The 16,047-nt window shown below is 59.1% G+C and overlaps 1 protein-coding gene across 31 annotated transcripts in view; it reads left to right on the top strand.

Annotated features, from left to right (window-relative positions):
* Ncor2 (nuclear receptor corepressor 2) overlaps nt 1–16,047 on the top strand; it is a 162,576-nt gene that overhangs the window by 126,999 nt on the left and 19,530 nt on the right. For 19 of the 31 annotated variants that reach the window (XM_076561252.1, XM_076561254.1, XM_076561232.1 and 16 more), the window contains 9 exons: nt 1,159–1,212; nt 2,307–2,916; nt 8,419–8,539; nt 9,270–9,441; nt 12,363–12,527; nt 13,433–13,569; nt 14,058–14,160; nt 14,286–14,390; nt 14,533–14,630. In XM_076561252.1, the coding sequence (XP_076417367.1) occupies nt 1,159–1,212; nt 2,307–2,916; nt 8,419–8,539; nt 9,270–9,441; nt 12,363–12,527; nt 13,433–13,569; nt 14,058–14,160; nt 14,286–14,390; nt 14,533–14,630 (1,565 nt within the window). The remainder of the gene's footprint in view (nt 1–1,158; nt 1,213–2,306; nt 2,917–8,418; nt 8,540–9,269; nt 9,442–12,362; nt 12,528–13,432; nt 13,570–14,057; nt 14,161–14,285; nt 14,391–14,532; nt 14,631–16,047) is intronic. The other 12 variants (XM_076561255.1, XM_076561242.1, XM_076561235.1 and 9 more) reach the window with 5 other exon arrangements.

The raw sequence follows: 16,047 nt of genomic DNA, 5'->3' as shown, positions 1-16,047 counted from the left end.
TCACACCCAAGAGCACTGGGCCTGTCTTCAGTATGGGGAAACTGAGTCCCAGGGAAGCACTCCACTGGGGACCATGATGTGACTTAGGCCCATTGCTCTAGCAAGCGTTTGTGTGAGGCCCTGCGCTTACAGGCCAGGGACGACTTGACCGAGGACTTCCTTGTGTGGTAACGGTCATGGCAGCCCCATAGCCTCATCTCTGTCACCATAGCCTGAGGAATCGGTGACAGCATGTTTACAGGGGAGACTGAGGCGTGGAGAAGTCACTCCAGGTCTCTAAGGCCTGGTCACAGCCCTGGGCCTTGTGGCCTGCAGGGGAAGGGGCATGTGATCTTCCTGACCCTTGGTGTGTGGGTCTGTCAAGTGCCTACTGAGCGCCAGGCTGACGACCTGCCTGCTGCACACCCTGGGGACCAGCTGGAGCGTCTCTGATCCCGTGCAGAGCTGAGCCTCCAGCTCGTCCTTCCCAGCCCAGGCCCGGTCCTTAGGGTGGGGCCAGCCCCAGATGTCACAGCTCCTGCGTGACTCTGAGGGCGGCTGGTGTGGACATGCCTGACCGTGAGTAGGAGGCGCTGACGGCCGAGGGGACTTGTCACTTGTTCACAGGCCTTCAGTGGCTTCAGCCTCTGTGTCCTGTCGTTGGGCTATGAGGAGGAAGCCCAGAGGTCAGACCCACCCTGCGGCCCAGGCAGCTTGATCAGCTCTCTGTGTCTCGGCTCCCTCACCTGTCAGCGTGCTAATGAGAACCCTGATCTGGAGGTCTCTAGGGTCACATGCCCTGTGCCCACGACCAGCTCCCTGCTGGTGTTACTGATACCGTTTCTGGGCAAGGTGTCCTGCTCTGGGCTCCCAGGGAGCTGAGAAGCAGAAAAGGCTGGTGACTGACTGACGGGCCTAGTGGTTGAGGGACAGGAATGCCCATTGGTTTGTGCCCCTGGCACTTTGCCAGGGCTCTGTTGACCCTGGACATACCTTGCCTGTGCGGGCTGCGGCAGGTCACCATAGCTGTGGGTGGCCAGGCCCTCCCTTGGGAGCTGAGCAAGGAGATGCTGTGGAAGCTGCTGTGGGTCCCCTGCCGTCTGCCAGCCACACCCACCCGTTCCCCTTCCACCGGATTCTTGCCTCCTCAATGCTAACTCTTCTCCACCTTCCTTCCAGGCTTACAGGCCTCTGGGAACGAGGTTTCCAGAGTGGGAGAGTGCAGTGGCCCAGGTAAGAGTGTGGCTGTGGCTGAGGGGGCCGGGGGAGCAGCGGGGTATCCAAGGCCACACATCTGTCCCCCATGCCTCACCGCGTGCTGCTTCCTCTGGGTTCTCCTGCACAGTGTCTGTTCCCATGCCGTTCTCCCTCGGCTGTGGTCAGCATGCCCTGTTTGTCTTTCCTCTCTCGGGTTTCCTTCAGGAACTTTTCCCTCTTCCGTGTCCCCGACCCTGTTCCCAGGTGTCTGTTTTGCAGAAAACAGAGGGACAGGAGATCCGAAAAGCTATAGAGGCTGGGTCTCTGGTGCTTCAGCACGCACGCACGCACGCACGCATGCACGCACGCGCGCACACACACACACACACACACACAGGGTCTCTGGTGCTTCAGTACACACATACACACACACACACACACACACACACACACAGCCTTTAACCTATGTGGGAATCCCATGGTGTACACACACACACACACACACACACACACACACACATATACACATACACACACACACGCACACACACACAACCTTTAACCTACGTGGGACACCCACAGAGCACTAGCAGTGGGCATGCTCTTTCAGGGGTGTCCTCTGCAATGGTCTATCTTGTGCTATGATGTCAGCCATGTTGTAACGTACGCACAGTCCCGGGGCCTATACAGTGGCTCTGCAGCCTCCACGGCGGTTTGGTCCCCCGTTCCGGGGAAGGAAAAGCTGAAGCTTGAGAAAAGCCCCGAGTTTCCCATGGGAGTACCCAAAGTCGGGCACAGAGCCGAGATCATACCTGCCTATCAGATCATGTCTGCAGACCCGATTGAGGGCCTGTCTTGAGGCTGTCTTTGGACTGGGCCCTGTAGGAGCACTGGCTACTAGAGAGCCTAGTGGTTAGGGTTGGCCGGTCTCTGGACAGCCGGAAGGAGACGCTGAAGATGCAGACTGGTCATGGACTGCGGCAGCCCGGGAAGGGTCTTATAGGGACTTGTCGGGGACGAGGCTCACCTGGATGTGTAGGAGCCTGGGGGCCGTTCCGGTATTTTTGGGGGAGTGCTGGCACCTCCCACATAGCAGCTCACCCCCCTCTTTGCTTTCGCCCTGCATGTAGCCGCTATCAACAACAGCTCTGATACCGAGAGTGTCCCATCCCCGCGCACGGAGGCCACCAAGGACACTGGGCAAAATGGACCTAAGGCCACCGGCACTGAGGCATTGCCTGCTGCCACCCAGCCACCCCTCCCTCCACCAGAAGAACCTGCAGCGCCCCCCGCTGAGCCCTGCCCAGCCCCTGATGCCAGTGGCCCGCCATCCCCAGCCGCTCCCCCGTCCCCCGCCACACCCCCGGCTGCTGCTCCCAAGGATGACCAAGAAGACCAGGCGGCCACAGTTCCTCAGACGGAGGATGCCAAGGAGCAGAAGCCTGAGTCTGAGGAGCTGATGATTGATGTGGGAAAGGCAGAGGAGCCTGAGGTCCCTGAGGAGCCGCCCAGGAGTGTGACGAGTGAGCACAAGGAGGAGGCTGAGGAGGAGCCCGAAGACAAGGCCAAAGGCACAGAGGCCATCGAGGCTGCGTCTGAGGCGCCGCTCAAGGTGGACGAGGCTGGAAGCAAGGCCGCGGCCACCAAGGGTCCCAGCGCGGGCGCCCCCCAGGACAGTGACTCGAGTGCCACCTGCAGTGCCGACGAGGTGGACGAGCCCGAGGGAGGCGACAAGGGCAGGTGAGCGGCCCCGGGCAGCCCCGGCGGTGAGCGTTGGTTCTTGTGTATTCTGGAAACACAGGGAACACCCTCCATCTGCTAAGGGCAACACAGGTGGCCCTGCCCGCCTGGAAGCCTGTGGCTGGTCTGTGGGGGCCAGCGTGAGACTGAGACCAGAAACGGGGGGGGGGGGGTCTTGGTCACTGTTCTGTTGCTGTGAGGAGACACCGTGACCAAGGCAGTTCTTATAAAAGAAAACCTGTAACGGGGGACTGACGTATAGTTTCAGGGATTTAGTCCATCCCGTCATGATGGATGGGGAGCTTGGCAGCAAGCATGGTTGGTATGGTGCTGGAGAAGTAAGGGAGAGACAGGGACAGACGGACAGACTGACTGGCTGACTGATAGTGAGCCTGAACCTGGCCTTAGCTTTTGAAACGTTCAAAGTCTACCCCTAGTGACACACTTCTTCCAACAAGGCCATGTCTCCTTCTGATCCTTTCTGATAGTACCCTCCTTGCAGACTGAGCATTCTAATGTACGAGCCTGTGGTAATTAGTCTTATTCAGACCACTGCCAGAGGATTCTTTTTATTTTGTTTTTTCAAGACAGGGTTTCCTCTGTGTAGTTTTGGTGCCTGTCCTGGAACTTGCTCTGTAGACCAGGCTGGCCTCGAACTCACAGAGATCCGCCTGCCTCTGCCTCCCCAGTGCTGGGATTAAAAGGCGTGCACACCCCCCCCCACACCCCCAGTGGATTCATTCTTGTAGGGGGCAGTGGGAGGAAGACCCACTTTGGGGCAGCATGGAGCTGCGATCTGGAAGTGAGGTAGCCACAGAAGGCTTGAGGCAGAATGCGTTAGCAGTGTATGTTGGTGACCTGCAGCTGCGACCCAGACCTGGTGGTGAAGTAATGGAGGTGGAAGGTCCAAATCCAGGTGTCATGGAGTCACTCCCATATCACAGCTTGAAAAGTCCCCACCCAGTGTCTTTTCGCATGGTTCCCTGGAGTTCCTGGCTTGTAGACACAGCACTCTGATCCTCGCCGCCGCTGCCTCCTCCCTGCGATGACATCAGCATAGCTTCCCGACAAAAGTCCCATGCACAGGGGCCCTGAAGTTAGGTCTGGGACACAGGGAGGACCCCGTTCTTCCCTTCTGTGGTGAGAAGAGTCAGTGCAAAGGCCCTGGGTAGGAGCCCGCCAGGTGCATGCAGGAGCACTTCATGGGCCAGGCTGTTGCATGTGAGCCAGGTTGTTCAAGGGATTTCAGGGATTGAGGTGAGGGACATGGATTGAGGTGATCTCCTCCAGGGCCCAGACATGGAGGCCCCTGGCCATGCGGTCACCCCAGCTTCATCTCTAAAATGAGAGCATGTCTGCGGGGAGCATTCTGATCGGCACCCCCCGCCGCCCCAGGGGCACCGTGTGTTTAGGTAGGACCATCTGGGCACTCAAGGGCAGGCCTGGAAACCTCTCCTGATCACATCTGGACGCCCCACCCACCTCTGGGCAGCTGCAGGAGATGTTTTGTGACGAGGCAGTGTGTTTGTTTGGACTGCAAACAGCAAAGTCTGTTTTCTCTTCCCCTCAAGTCTCTGAAAAATTCCGGCCGAGCAAGGGAGGAGACCGTGACCTTCAGACCAGCCCACACAGGGCCCTTCCTGCTTCCCCTGGCTCCCCATTCCCCTCGGGACTGGTAGATCTGAAATGGATGCTTTGTGGGCCTTCCGTGTCCCCTGAGGACTCCACTGGTAGGGCCCACATGGAGCAGATGGGCAACAGATGGCCCTGGATAAGCAGACGCTGGCCAGCGGGTTTCTAAGGGGCCCCGATGTCCTAACAGGCACAGCGGGGGACACAGAGCCCATGGCAGCTTTGGTCCCACCAGGGTCTCTACTGAGATGAGAGTGCCACAGAGCCGCAGGTGGCACCAGCGTCCTCCTCCAGAGTGGACGGTAGGCTCCTAGGCTGCAGAGCCAGGCATGGGGGCGCCGCCCTGAGTACTAGCCCCTTCCTCAGACATGTCTGGGATCTCGTCAGGCTGGTGCCCCCTCAGTCCCAGCTCCCCTTCTCCAGTAGCACCAGCCGCTGGTGTCCCTCCCTTCCTGGTGCTTGATGGCTTTCCTGCTTGCTGTCTAAGCCCTGGGCTGGGACTCAAGACACCTGGCCAGTCAGGCCCCGTGGGACCAACCGTCCCCTGCCTTGGGGCCCACGTGTGCTCTCAGAGCGGCTAGACTTCCTGGCTGGATGGTTACCACCCGCCGGTCCTTCACCAGCCACACCATGGGGGCCAGGGAGGGCAGAAGTGCGTCAGCAGGTCCAGCAACCTGGGCTGCTGTCTGTAAACTGGGGGTGATCCCATCAAGCCTGAAGGGCGCTGCCAGAGAGCTCTGCCGCTCTGCCTGGGACAGATGGGCCTGGAGTTTGCTTCGAGGCTTAGATTGCAGGCCCCCCCCCCCCCACTTTCAGAGTAGGGGCCTGGAGCTTTCCAGCAGGGTTGGAACTTGGAAAGCGCCCCCCCCCCCCCAGCTCACTTTCTCCACCTGCAATGGGTACAGACATATCCACAGAATTGCTTTGTTACTATAATCATGATCCCCGGGGCCAGACCCATAGTGTTAGTGCAGTGTGGACTGGGCAGGCCCCTGGAGTTTCTAGACGTAGGTCTAGCAGGACCCTGATTCCTGAGTTCTCTGGTGTTGGTGAGGAGAGAAGACGAAAGGATTCTAGCTCTTGAGACTCGTGGATGGTGTGTGTGACTGGAAGGAGGCAACACTCGAGGATGCTCATTGCTGTTAGTGTGCACTGTGGAGGGGAAGCCATCTGAGTACAGGAAACAGCCAGCACAAAGGCCCTGTGGCCATCGGAGCTTACGCTCGGTGCTTTGCACAGAGGCCTGAATCAGGGAGTGTAGGGACCAATGGGCTTTTTGTCTTGGAGCCAGAGATTGTCAAAGCTTTATTTTTTTTTTAAAGACTTACTATTTTTAATTATGTGCCTATGTATAGTATATGCACATGAGTGCTGGGACCTGAGTAGGCCAGAGGCCATCTGGTCCCCTAGAGAAGGAGTTGCAGGCATTTGTAAGCTGCCTGGTGTGGGTTCTGGGACTCGAACATCAGTCCTCTGCAAGAGCCTTCCCTCCTCCCCATTTATTATGTGTGTGTTTGCACATCTGCCTGAGCGTATGTGTACCACATTCATGCACAGACCACAGAGGTCACAGGAAGGAGGCCAGAAGAGGGCATAGAATCTTCTGGTGTTGAATTAAGGCTGTTGTAAGCTACTTTATGGGTGCTGGGATCCAAACCCGGGTTCTCTGAGCCAGCTCTAGCCAGTTCTAGCCTTTTGCCTGCCTGGAGATAATGGGGAAACTGAGGCACATGGTCCCTGTAGAAAAAGGCCCTTAGCTCCAGGGGCATGCCGTCATGTACTAGAATTGCAGTTTGAGTCTCTGCACGTACACGGAAGTCCAGATTTCTGCCAGCGCTGAAGCTCGATACTGTTTTGCACCTGTACTCAGATTGGGGGGCACAGCGCTCCCTGGGTTTTGCTGCTCACGGAAAACAAGTGCTGCTGTTGTGGTGGTCCCCTCCATCGTAGCCCACCTTCCTCTTGGCAGCTCTGGTGAGCTATAACTCAACGTGCCCAACAGCATGCCCCTTAGAGCACACAGTCTTGTGACCTTGGGTGTTTTTAGTGTCTCACAATGTCACTCCAGACCAGGCCATCACCCTAGAGGAGACGTCCACACCCTTCCCAGCTGTGGTGTCCACGGATGCTCCAGTCCAGTGTCCTGTGAAGGGAACAGGGAATGTGGCCACTGTGTCTGGCCTCTCTTGCCCCGTGTCTTGGGGGCTCTTCTAGTGGGGGATGAGGGCCAGGGCTCCATGATATGGATGTCACGTTTTGCCCTGTGTCTTCCTTCAGCATCAGTCTGTGGTTATCTGTGTGGCTTAAGCAGTTTGTCAGGAACACTCATGAGTGAGTTGCTCTGGGGTGTACAGCCTCATCCCTCTTGGGTATGATTTAGCTCAATGTGGGGCTAGCGGGAGTAGCCTTGTTTTTGTGTTTATGGGTCACACTAGGTAGCCCAGGTTGGCCTTGAACTTACACAGTCTTCCCACCCAGACTCCCCAGCACTGGGATGACAGGTGTCTTGCCACCATACCGAGCCTAGGCATGACCTTTAGAGGAGTTGTCCATCCATCTTCCTAAGCCTGTGTGGTATTTTATTTCAGTTTGAGTTTGCCAAAGCTGGCCATTAAAATGGCCACGGGCAACTGGGTGGTGGTGGTACGGGTCTTTAATCCCAGCACTCGGGTGTCAGAGGCAAGCAGATCTCTATGAGTTTGAGGCCAGCCTGGTTTACAAAGAAATTCCAGGACAGCCAGGGCTGTGACACAGGGAAACCCTGTCTCGAACCATCAAGAAAAAAAAAAAAAAGGAAAGAAAGAAAGAAAAGAAAAACAGCTAAGGGCAAGTGGATGACGGGATATCCGGGATATGCTGCTAAAACCCAAGGTGGAGCTTGTGGCCAGATGGAACAGGGGTCAAGTGAAATCTGGTGAGGACAGCAGCGAAGGAGTCCCTGCCATGGGTGTGGACAGGTGGGACGGAGGGATGGAGGACTCAGGGTGACCTGTTCTTCCTGCCCCCTGTGTGCCTCAGGCAGCTTCAGCAGGCGTCATCCTGTCTGCTCTCCCTGCTTGGCTGAGCGTGTGGCAGATGCGGGCGGTCGGCTGCCACCCGCAGGGCCTGTCGTACGCATGGCCCTGCCACAGCGGCGTCTGTGCCCCTCCGTCTGCGGAGGGAGGCATGCGCTCTTCTGCTCTGTCCTCTGTGGCTCCAACCATGTCCCAGCTGTCAGCCCTTCTCACCCCAAAGGCTGGAGTTCCGGCTAACATGTTTTCATGCGGCTTGAGTCGGGATGGCCACCGTACCCAGGAGTACCCCCCCCCCCCCCGGGCACTTTCGAGAACCCACCCCGGATTTGTCCTCTGTCCAGGTTCTAGGGCTGTAGCCCATAGCTCAGCCCCCATCATTGAGATAATGAATCTTGCCCACCCCACAGGACAGGACTGGGCCCAGCAGACACAGGCTCCAGTTAGTGGAGTTCTTGGCCCCGTCCCAGGGGCCCAGCCTGCTCTGGGTTTGGGACACGAATAATCTCTAAGGAATCTCTCAATGTCCCTCCACCCTGATCCGGTTGAGTCTGTGGCCTTCTGGCCGCTCCCTCAGGGCCCGAGTGGCCTAGGCACCCGGTTAGGGCTTTTCAGCTGTCTCTCTGCCCTGAGGCCATGTTGGAGCATCGTCGGTGTGGGGGGGCCGGAGGAGTGCTGCTACCCAGCAGTGTGTGTTGGCTGGGGCACCCGGACCTCTGCTAAGGGCCTCCCTGGTGGGCTCCACCTTCCAGGGCTTGAAGGAGAAGCCATGGAGGCAGGACAGCCCCCTTTCCCAGGAAGGCCCTGCAGGAGCCTGTGGCTGATGCTCCAGCCTGACCTGACGCTTGTCCCTCCCCAGGCTGCTGTCACCAAGGCCCAGCCTCCTCACCCCAGCCGGCGATCCACGGGCCAGTACCTCGCCCCAGAAGCCGCTGGACCTGAAGCAGCTGAAGCAGCGAGCGGCCGCCATCCCCCCCATTGTGAGTAAACCCTGCATCCGAGCAGCCCACCTTGACCTTGACCTTGGCTTCCTGTGTGCTCAGCGGGGCGGGTGGGAGCTCTTCCCAGGCCAGTGGCCCCCAGAGATGGCGATGCGTACGATGCGTACGTAGGGCTGGTGATAGGGTAGGGAGACTGGGAGGAGTTGGGAGATCGGGAAGTCCGATGTGAGCGATCGCTCTCCAGAAGTTCTGCCACGTCCCAGGCAGCTGTGGCCAGCAAAGCCCCCAGACCCCAGCGACACCTCAGCCAACTAATGTCCAGGCCTTTTCAGGTCTATCTTTGGGGCCTTTGGGAACGGACACCTCATTTTCCAAAGACATTTGGCTGGCTGTAGTCCCTTCGGCCACTTCCCTTTTGAGATTTAGGCTTGACCTTTCCACTGAAGGTAGCAGTTCAGGGACATCCAGGCTGGCCACACTGCCAGCTCTCCAAAGCTCCCTTACTCCCGATTCCCAGTGATGTGGGGTGTCGGGGAGACTGGGCAACGGTGGGTCCCAGCACCCACCTGCTCAGGGCAGCTGAAACAGTCCCTTCTTTGGTGGTGGTGACCCCTATGTTTGATGTTAAGACTCTGCCTCCACATGGGGGCTTTTAAGGATATGGCTGCCTTTCTGTACCTGGCTTTCATGCCGGCCACACACAGCCATTCGGCAACCTGTCAACCTCTGACACGGGACTAGAATGTTCATGCCCGCCCCATACCCCCAGCAGGTCACCAAGGTCCATGAACCCCCCCGGGAGGACACAGTGCCCCCAAAGCCAGCTCCCCCTGTGCCTCCACCCACGCAGCACCTACAGCCAGAGGGTGACGTGTCCCAGCAGTCGGGAGGAAGTCCACGCGGCAAGAGCCGGAGCCCGGTACCTCCTGCCGAGAAAGAGGGTGAGTGTTGAGCACAGTGTGGTGAGAGTGAGGGACGACCCTCTCTCTCTGTGGGGCTCCCGTGGCAGTGCGGGCCAGCTCAGGGACCAGCCCGGGGAGGCACAGTTGAGGTAGCAGATCACAGGGCTTGGCCACAAGCAGCTTGAGCTGGGGGCTCTTGAGAAACTCCTGGTGCGTGCGTGCATGCGTGCGTATGTATGTATGTATGTGTGTGTGTGTGCGCGTGCCTGCACGCGCACACATATGTGCATGCAAACACGTCTGTAGCCAGCTTCTCCTTCGGTGTGAATCAGTTCGCATGTGACCTTTGGGCTCCCTGAAGGGACCGTGCCGATCTCTGTCCCGGATCAAGAGCAGGGCTGACCTGAGCTGGACTGGCTAGGCTCTCCCTGGCTAACACACGGCTTGCCCGCTGTCCACACCCCTTCGTCTTCAGCACACAGTCCAGAGCCTTCCATGTCAGCAGTGGGCGGCATCTGCCAGGGCTCCGTGGTGCTTGGACATCTGTGCTGCCCTGGGATTGTCGGAGGGAGGTAAAGCCGCCACCTAAGCTGGCGGTGGCAGGCGGGAGGAACAAGTGGGTCAGGGCGGGGGCAGGGCAGTCTGGGTTGTGTGTCCAGTGAGGATCTGGCAAGGCGAGGTGGGGGTGGGGGGGGGATGACGGGAAAAGGCCCTTCGGGGCCTAATCATCGCCAGAGAGGAGGTTGTGGCTGGCAGAGGAGTTGGGAGAGAAGATCAAAGAGGGGACCGAGGACTCTGATTGTGTAGCCCGATTGTGGAGCGTAGCTTTGAGTGCCGGTGTGCTGGGGGAGGGGAGTGTCATCTGATGAGGGTTTGGGGGAAAAGTCAGCCTCTGATGCTTGTTGAGACAGAGCAGAAGGGAGTAGGGCAGGGGTGGGAGGCGGGCCGAGGAGACGCCCCTCCCAACAGCTCTAGGGTAGCCCGGACTTGACAGGTGGCCTTGGAAGTGGGAGGAAGGGGAGCCTTGCGTTTGTTCCGGAGGCCAGGCCAGCAGGACGTAGTGATGGCCCCTGGGGTACGAGGGCAGGGGTGTCTTGTTGGAGCTGGGGCCGGAGCATGCTCCAGCGAGGGGTGGACTTCAATCGTCCAGGTGTGGTGTAGAACGGTGTTGTAAGAAGCCAGCCAGACTCAAGATGGTAGCCTGGGGTGGCCGTAGGGGAGGGGAGAGGCACTGGTCAGGCTCAGGCCAGGCAGCTGTGGCGGAGCAGGGCCTGGAGCCACCCAGGGCCAGCCAGGTCCTGCTGAGTCGGGGCCCCAGGCCCTGGGAAAAGAGCCAGCAGCCCATGGTCCCTGAAGCTGGTTCTGGGCCCATCCATGGGGCCAGGGCTGTGTTTTTTCCTAGACCTCCTCCCTGGGGAACACTGCACCTGGCGGCAGGCTCTGTCTCTCACGTGGTCTGGCCACAGCTCTGCTCCCCAGGGGACACATGAACCCAGCATGCAGGAAGCCAGCTTTCTCTGTCCTGGCCCCGGCAGGGAGCCTCCGGGCCAGGAAGGTCCCTCGGGATCCCTGGGCCCGGCTGGAGGAACAGGTTGTCCATCCTGGCTCTTCGCCACCTGCCTGCCTTGGCTGGGTCTGACCCTGTTTCCTTCCAGCCCGCGACTTCCTCTCTGTCCCCCAGCTCTCCAGAGCCAAGCAGAATGGGGCAGCCAAGGTGTCCATGGAGCCAGGGTACCAGGTGTTTGAACTTCCGGGTTCAGAGCAAGCCCTGTAGGTAGCGAATGTAAATCCCATGCCAGTTCCTCTGTGGGTCATCACCTCCGCGGGGCATGCGTTCAAGGGGAGTTTGGCCTTCCCTAAATTAGGAGAGATGTGGACGGTAGCCCTCAGGCCTCTGGTTCTACCACAACTCGCCTTTAGTACAACTTAGGATTATGTGGAGGGAGCTCAATTTTTATTCTGAGGCTGGGACCGCTGTCCTTCACAATTTCCGGGTGGGTTGTGATCCCCAGAATGTATCCAGCCAGGGCTTGCCGCTTAGAACAGATTGCAGCCGAGGTGAGAACGAGCTCGTGGAGCCTCAGTGAGTGCTGGCCTGACTCTGAGCATCCAAGGCCTGAGAGGCACAGGGTCCGTGGGCCCTGGGGCACAGCCACAAGCACGGGTCATGGGCTGCAGCCAGCTGCCTGAGTTCCCAGCTCTCCCCTGCACTCAGCAGCTGGGACCTCAGTCTTTCCATGAGGACGGTGTGGGGACAAACGGGCTGTGACATCCAGGAGAGGGCTACCTTTTGCTGTTGTTCTGTAGCCGTGTGAGTTCCAATCCAGACATGGCCACATTTGGAAGGTGACTGGAGACCTCATCCAAAGGGTCTTGGTCACTGTCCTCTCTGTACGTACCCATACAGGCTCATCAAGGCCTGGCTGGGACTCAGCCCAGTGACTAGCTATAGTAGATGGCCGGCACCCAGACTCCCTCTGCTCAGTGCTCATCTGGAGTGGCTGCTACAGCCACGTCCATTGCCATAGCGTGCAGTCCCTGAGCAGCAAGCCGGACCCACCACTCTTGGTCCTGTGCGCCGGGCTGGTGGCATTTGCAGGGAGCCATGAACCAAAGATTAGCCCTCTGACACATGCCCCCTGTTGTGCCTCGAGATGGCCAGAGTGCAGTGGGTGCCACTCCCACCTGAGCGGTCTGCCAAGCCCTCTCGCCTGGCACAGATGGATGCCTATGGACTACCGATCCCAGAGCCCCATTCTGTGCCCAGTGGTTCCCTGTGGCCCATGCTGTGAGCCAGTCCCATACCAAGCAAGTGTCGTGGGGACATGCATGGCAGCACACCCGTGCTACCATGTCCCCACGCCCCCCCTTGCTGGGGTCCTGTCACAGCTGGCCAGTGGGGCTGCAGGGTATAGGGATGGCAGAGCGCTCCCTGACGGTCCACCTCTTTCCTCCTTCAGCAGAGAAACCTTCATTCTTTCCGGCCTTCCCTACTGAAAGCCCGAAGCTACCTACTGAGCCCCCACGCTGGACATCGGGCCTGCCCTTCCCCATCCCTCCACGGGAGGTGATCAAGACTTCCCCGCACGCCCCAGACCCCTCTGCCTTCTCCTACACACCTCCTGGTGAGTCAGCACACCGTTAATTAGGCCTCTGCAGTCAGCGGCAACCGGCTCTTGACGCTGGCCCAGGACTGCACAGTGGAGGGTCCCAGTCGGACGAGACCAGGCTGAAGGTTTGGCCTGCTCAGTACTGGGAAGCTGGGGACCTTCCGGGACTTGAGAAAGCTCCCACACTGCCTGTGGTGGCCGTGGGGAAAGGCATGAGCTGGCCGTGGGGAGGCCTAGCATGGGAGATGCTTTCCACCCGTGGCTAAGCCAGAGAGTGGCTATGGGGGGAAGAGGGAGGGCAGCCTTGGTTGACGTGCTGGGAGACTGGCTGGAGAGCCACCTAGGTTTTCTATTCTTGATGGGCCTCGGCACCATTAAAAGGAACCCAGCCAGGGGCCAACATGGATGAGCGGCAGCAGGGGCCAGCCCAGGTAGAGCTGATGCTGAAGGACGAGTGTACCAAGGGAGATTGGGGAGCAGGGAAAGGCATGCCAGGGAGAAGGAACAGCATGTGCGGAGGGCCAGGAAGAATAGGGACACTTGAGGCACCAGATCAAGCTGTCACAGCAGCACATGACTACCCAGGGAGCTCAGGGATCCCCAGTCACATGCCACTGAAATCCATGCCAAAGGTGACTCCCCTGAAGGCTGTGGGGAGCCATCTCAGGCTCATGGCATAGGGAGGGGATGGCCTGCTGACTTTGGAAAAGACCCTTTGACCCCTGTGAGGAGAGGAGAATCCTAGGGAAGGAGTGGAAATGGGGTGCTGGCTTAGAGGCTTGGGTGTGGAAAGGGAGATAATGGTGTTGGTATGGAAGGACAGTCCAGAACTTTGGGGTTCCGGTGGAAGGCTCAGGTCACGGAACAGAGACGTGTGGTGCAGAGGAGCCCCCCAGTAAATACGTAATGTTTGCTTGCAGGTCACCCACTGCCTCTGGGCCTCCACGACAGTGTCCGGCCCGTCCTGCCGCGCCCCCCCATCTCTAACCCCCCGCCCCTTATCTCCTCTGCCAAGCATCCCGGCGTACTTGAGAGGCAGCTAGGTGCCATCTCCCAGGTGAGTGCCTCTTGGCCTGGGTCTCCCATCATGGGCATAGTCAAGCCGTCTGATGTTCCCAGGGGTGCTGCTGGGTGGTGGCTAGCGCCCTCACTCCTCTGTTCGGGCCAGTCTTGGGGGCTGTCTAGATCAGAGGCTGTGCATTCCACTGTACGGCCTCAGGCAAGTGACTCAACATCGCAGGGCCTCGCTTCACCCTCCGTTAAGTGGGAGGGTAGGTAGGGAGCTGTAGCTGCAGCAGGCTGTGGGGTGTCATGTGGCAAGCCCTTGATCACCTCTGCAGCCTGCCTGCCCTCACCACATGCGTGTGCCAAGTGTTCACACTGTGTCCTTTACATGAGCGCCAGCCATGGGTGGGTGTTGGCCTGTCCACGGTCCTGCACCTGAGAGGGCCAGCAGCCCCGTTCCTGACCTGTGTATCCTCAGGTCCCAGGCAGGGCTCGCCCTGTGGTTGAGTCTGGCTGTGACCTAGTCCCTTGCCCTGGCAGGGAATGTCTGTGCAGCTTCGAGTCCCCCACTCAGAACATGCCAAGGCCCCCATGGGCCCTCTCACCATGGGGCTGCCTCTGTCTGTGGACCCTAAGAAGCTGGGTAAGTGCCCATGACCCTTTGCTTCCTGTGACCTCTGCTGAGGGGTGGGCCATCTTGGCCTGGCTGGGGAGCCCAATGGGAGGGGCAGTCTCGAGACCTCTGTGTATTGTCTCCCCCACCCCCAGCCCCATTCAGTGGAGTGAAGCAGGAACAGTTGTCCCCCCGGGGTCAGGCTGGGCCACCTGAGAGTCTGGGGGTGCCCACTGCTCAGGAGACGTCTGTGCTGAGAGGTAAGGCCCGGCCAACCCCCTTCACCTCCTAGAGAGACCGAAAGTCCACCTCATGGCTGTCTCCTCAGCCTTACGACATCAAAAGGATAGTTGGATGGCTTTCAGACTTGGGGCGCTAAGAGCTGTGTCTTATGCCTTCCAGGGACGGCACTGGGCTCCACCGCCAGTGGGAGCATCACCAAGGGCCTCCCCAGCACCCGGGCCGCAGACGGCCCCAGCTACCGCGGCTCTATCACCCACGTAGGTGCCGGGAGCAGGGTGGCGCAGGCCGGCAGGCAGAGCGGGTTGGGGTGGGATGAGATGATCTCCGAGCAGACCAGAGATGATGCGCTGAATGGTCACTGTGCCGTGATGGGTCAGGCCTGGATGATCAATCAAACAGGTGTCATGTCTCAGGCACTTAGGTGTGGCGGCAACCAACCACAGCTAGGGATAGCCAGGCGGGGTAAGCAGAGTGTCAGGAGTCGCAAATCAGTGAAGTGCCTGGACTCAGAAAGTCACCAGGGCCAGGAAGAGAGGGAAGTGACGTTAGCTAGTGTGGCCAGAAGAGGTAGCTGGAGCAGGGTTGGCAGCTGGCTCCTGGCATATCACCCAGGGGTGGGTGCCAGACTTAGTACCACTGTGTGTGGTCAGGACCCGCGTCCCCGCGTCCCCGCCCCCCGCCCCCCCCCCCCCCCGCCAGAGGGCTTCCAACCACAGGCCTGCCCACCACAGTGCCCTTTTGACTCACTATGGGGGCCAACTTTGATGCCCCAGGCTTCCCCTCGAGTCTGTTTGGAAATTGTGGCCTTTTGAAGGCAAAGAGCAGAAGCCGCAGGCAAAAATTCAGCCATATGCCCTGGCAGCAGCAACCTTCCCTGACTCAGTTTCTCCTCTGACAGAAATACTACTGTCAGGAGAATTATTCTAAGGAGGTCTTAGGGCACAAGGCCAGCATGAAGAGCTCCAGGGGCCAGGTCTATGGGTGCCGGCTCCCGAAGGCTGGGTGACCCTTTCCGTTGATTTGGGCTTGTGGAGAGTGAGGTCAGCACTCTAAGGCCTGTCTGTTGGGGACCGTCAGTGACAGAGGTATTGGTGAGACCCCCATGGGTGGCGGGTAGAGACCACGGACCCTACTGTTGTCTGGCGACCCTGGAGCCCTAGGCCAGGCAGCCTCGTGTCCTGCTCAGCCCCCGGGATTGCACTCAGGTCTCGGGGCAGCCTCAGTGGACCAGGGTGGCTCCCCATGTTCTTTGGGTTTTGTCCAGTGGGCTCTGAAGAGCCAAGCCGTGGTCTGTCTGCATTTCCGTCCTCAGAGGACAGTCCCTCCATGCTTGGAGCTCCCAGACCGTGCCTCCCCTCCCCCCAGAGCCTGTCTGGATTTTCTTACCGTTCACCTGACCGGGCTCTGGGTAAAGGGGAGGCACCCAGAATTAGCCCATACTGCTCCTGCCCCATGGGGACCACTCAGCAGAGCAAGCCCCACGGGAGACACAGCCATCACTGAATCTGCTCCTGAGGTCACAAAAGAGAGAGCTCAGAATTTGGGGGCGCTTTGTTAGGGGCCTCTGAGAGTCAAGCCAGAGTCCCCACTATGTGGATGTGTTAACTAGTTCTCAGAAAAGTGGAGTAACTTGCTGACAGTAATCAGCAACTTGGGGTAACCGCCCCCTCTTAT

Source organism: Peromyscus maniculatus, chromosome 23 (assembly GCF_049852395.1).
Source record: "Peromyscus maniculatus bairdii isolate BWxNUB_F1_BW_parent chromosome 23, HU_Pman_BW_mat_3.1, whole genome shotgun sequence".
Classification (NCBI taxonomy): Eukaryota; Metazoa; Chordata; class Mammalia; order Rodentia; family Cricetidae; genus Peromyscus; species Peromyscus maniculatus.
The sequence above is the reverse complement of the archived record's forward strand: the minus strand, read 5'-3'. Positions and strand labels throughout refer to the sequence as shown.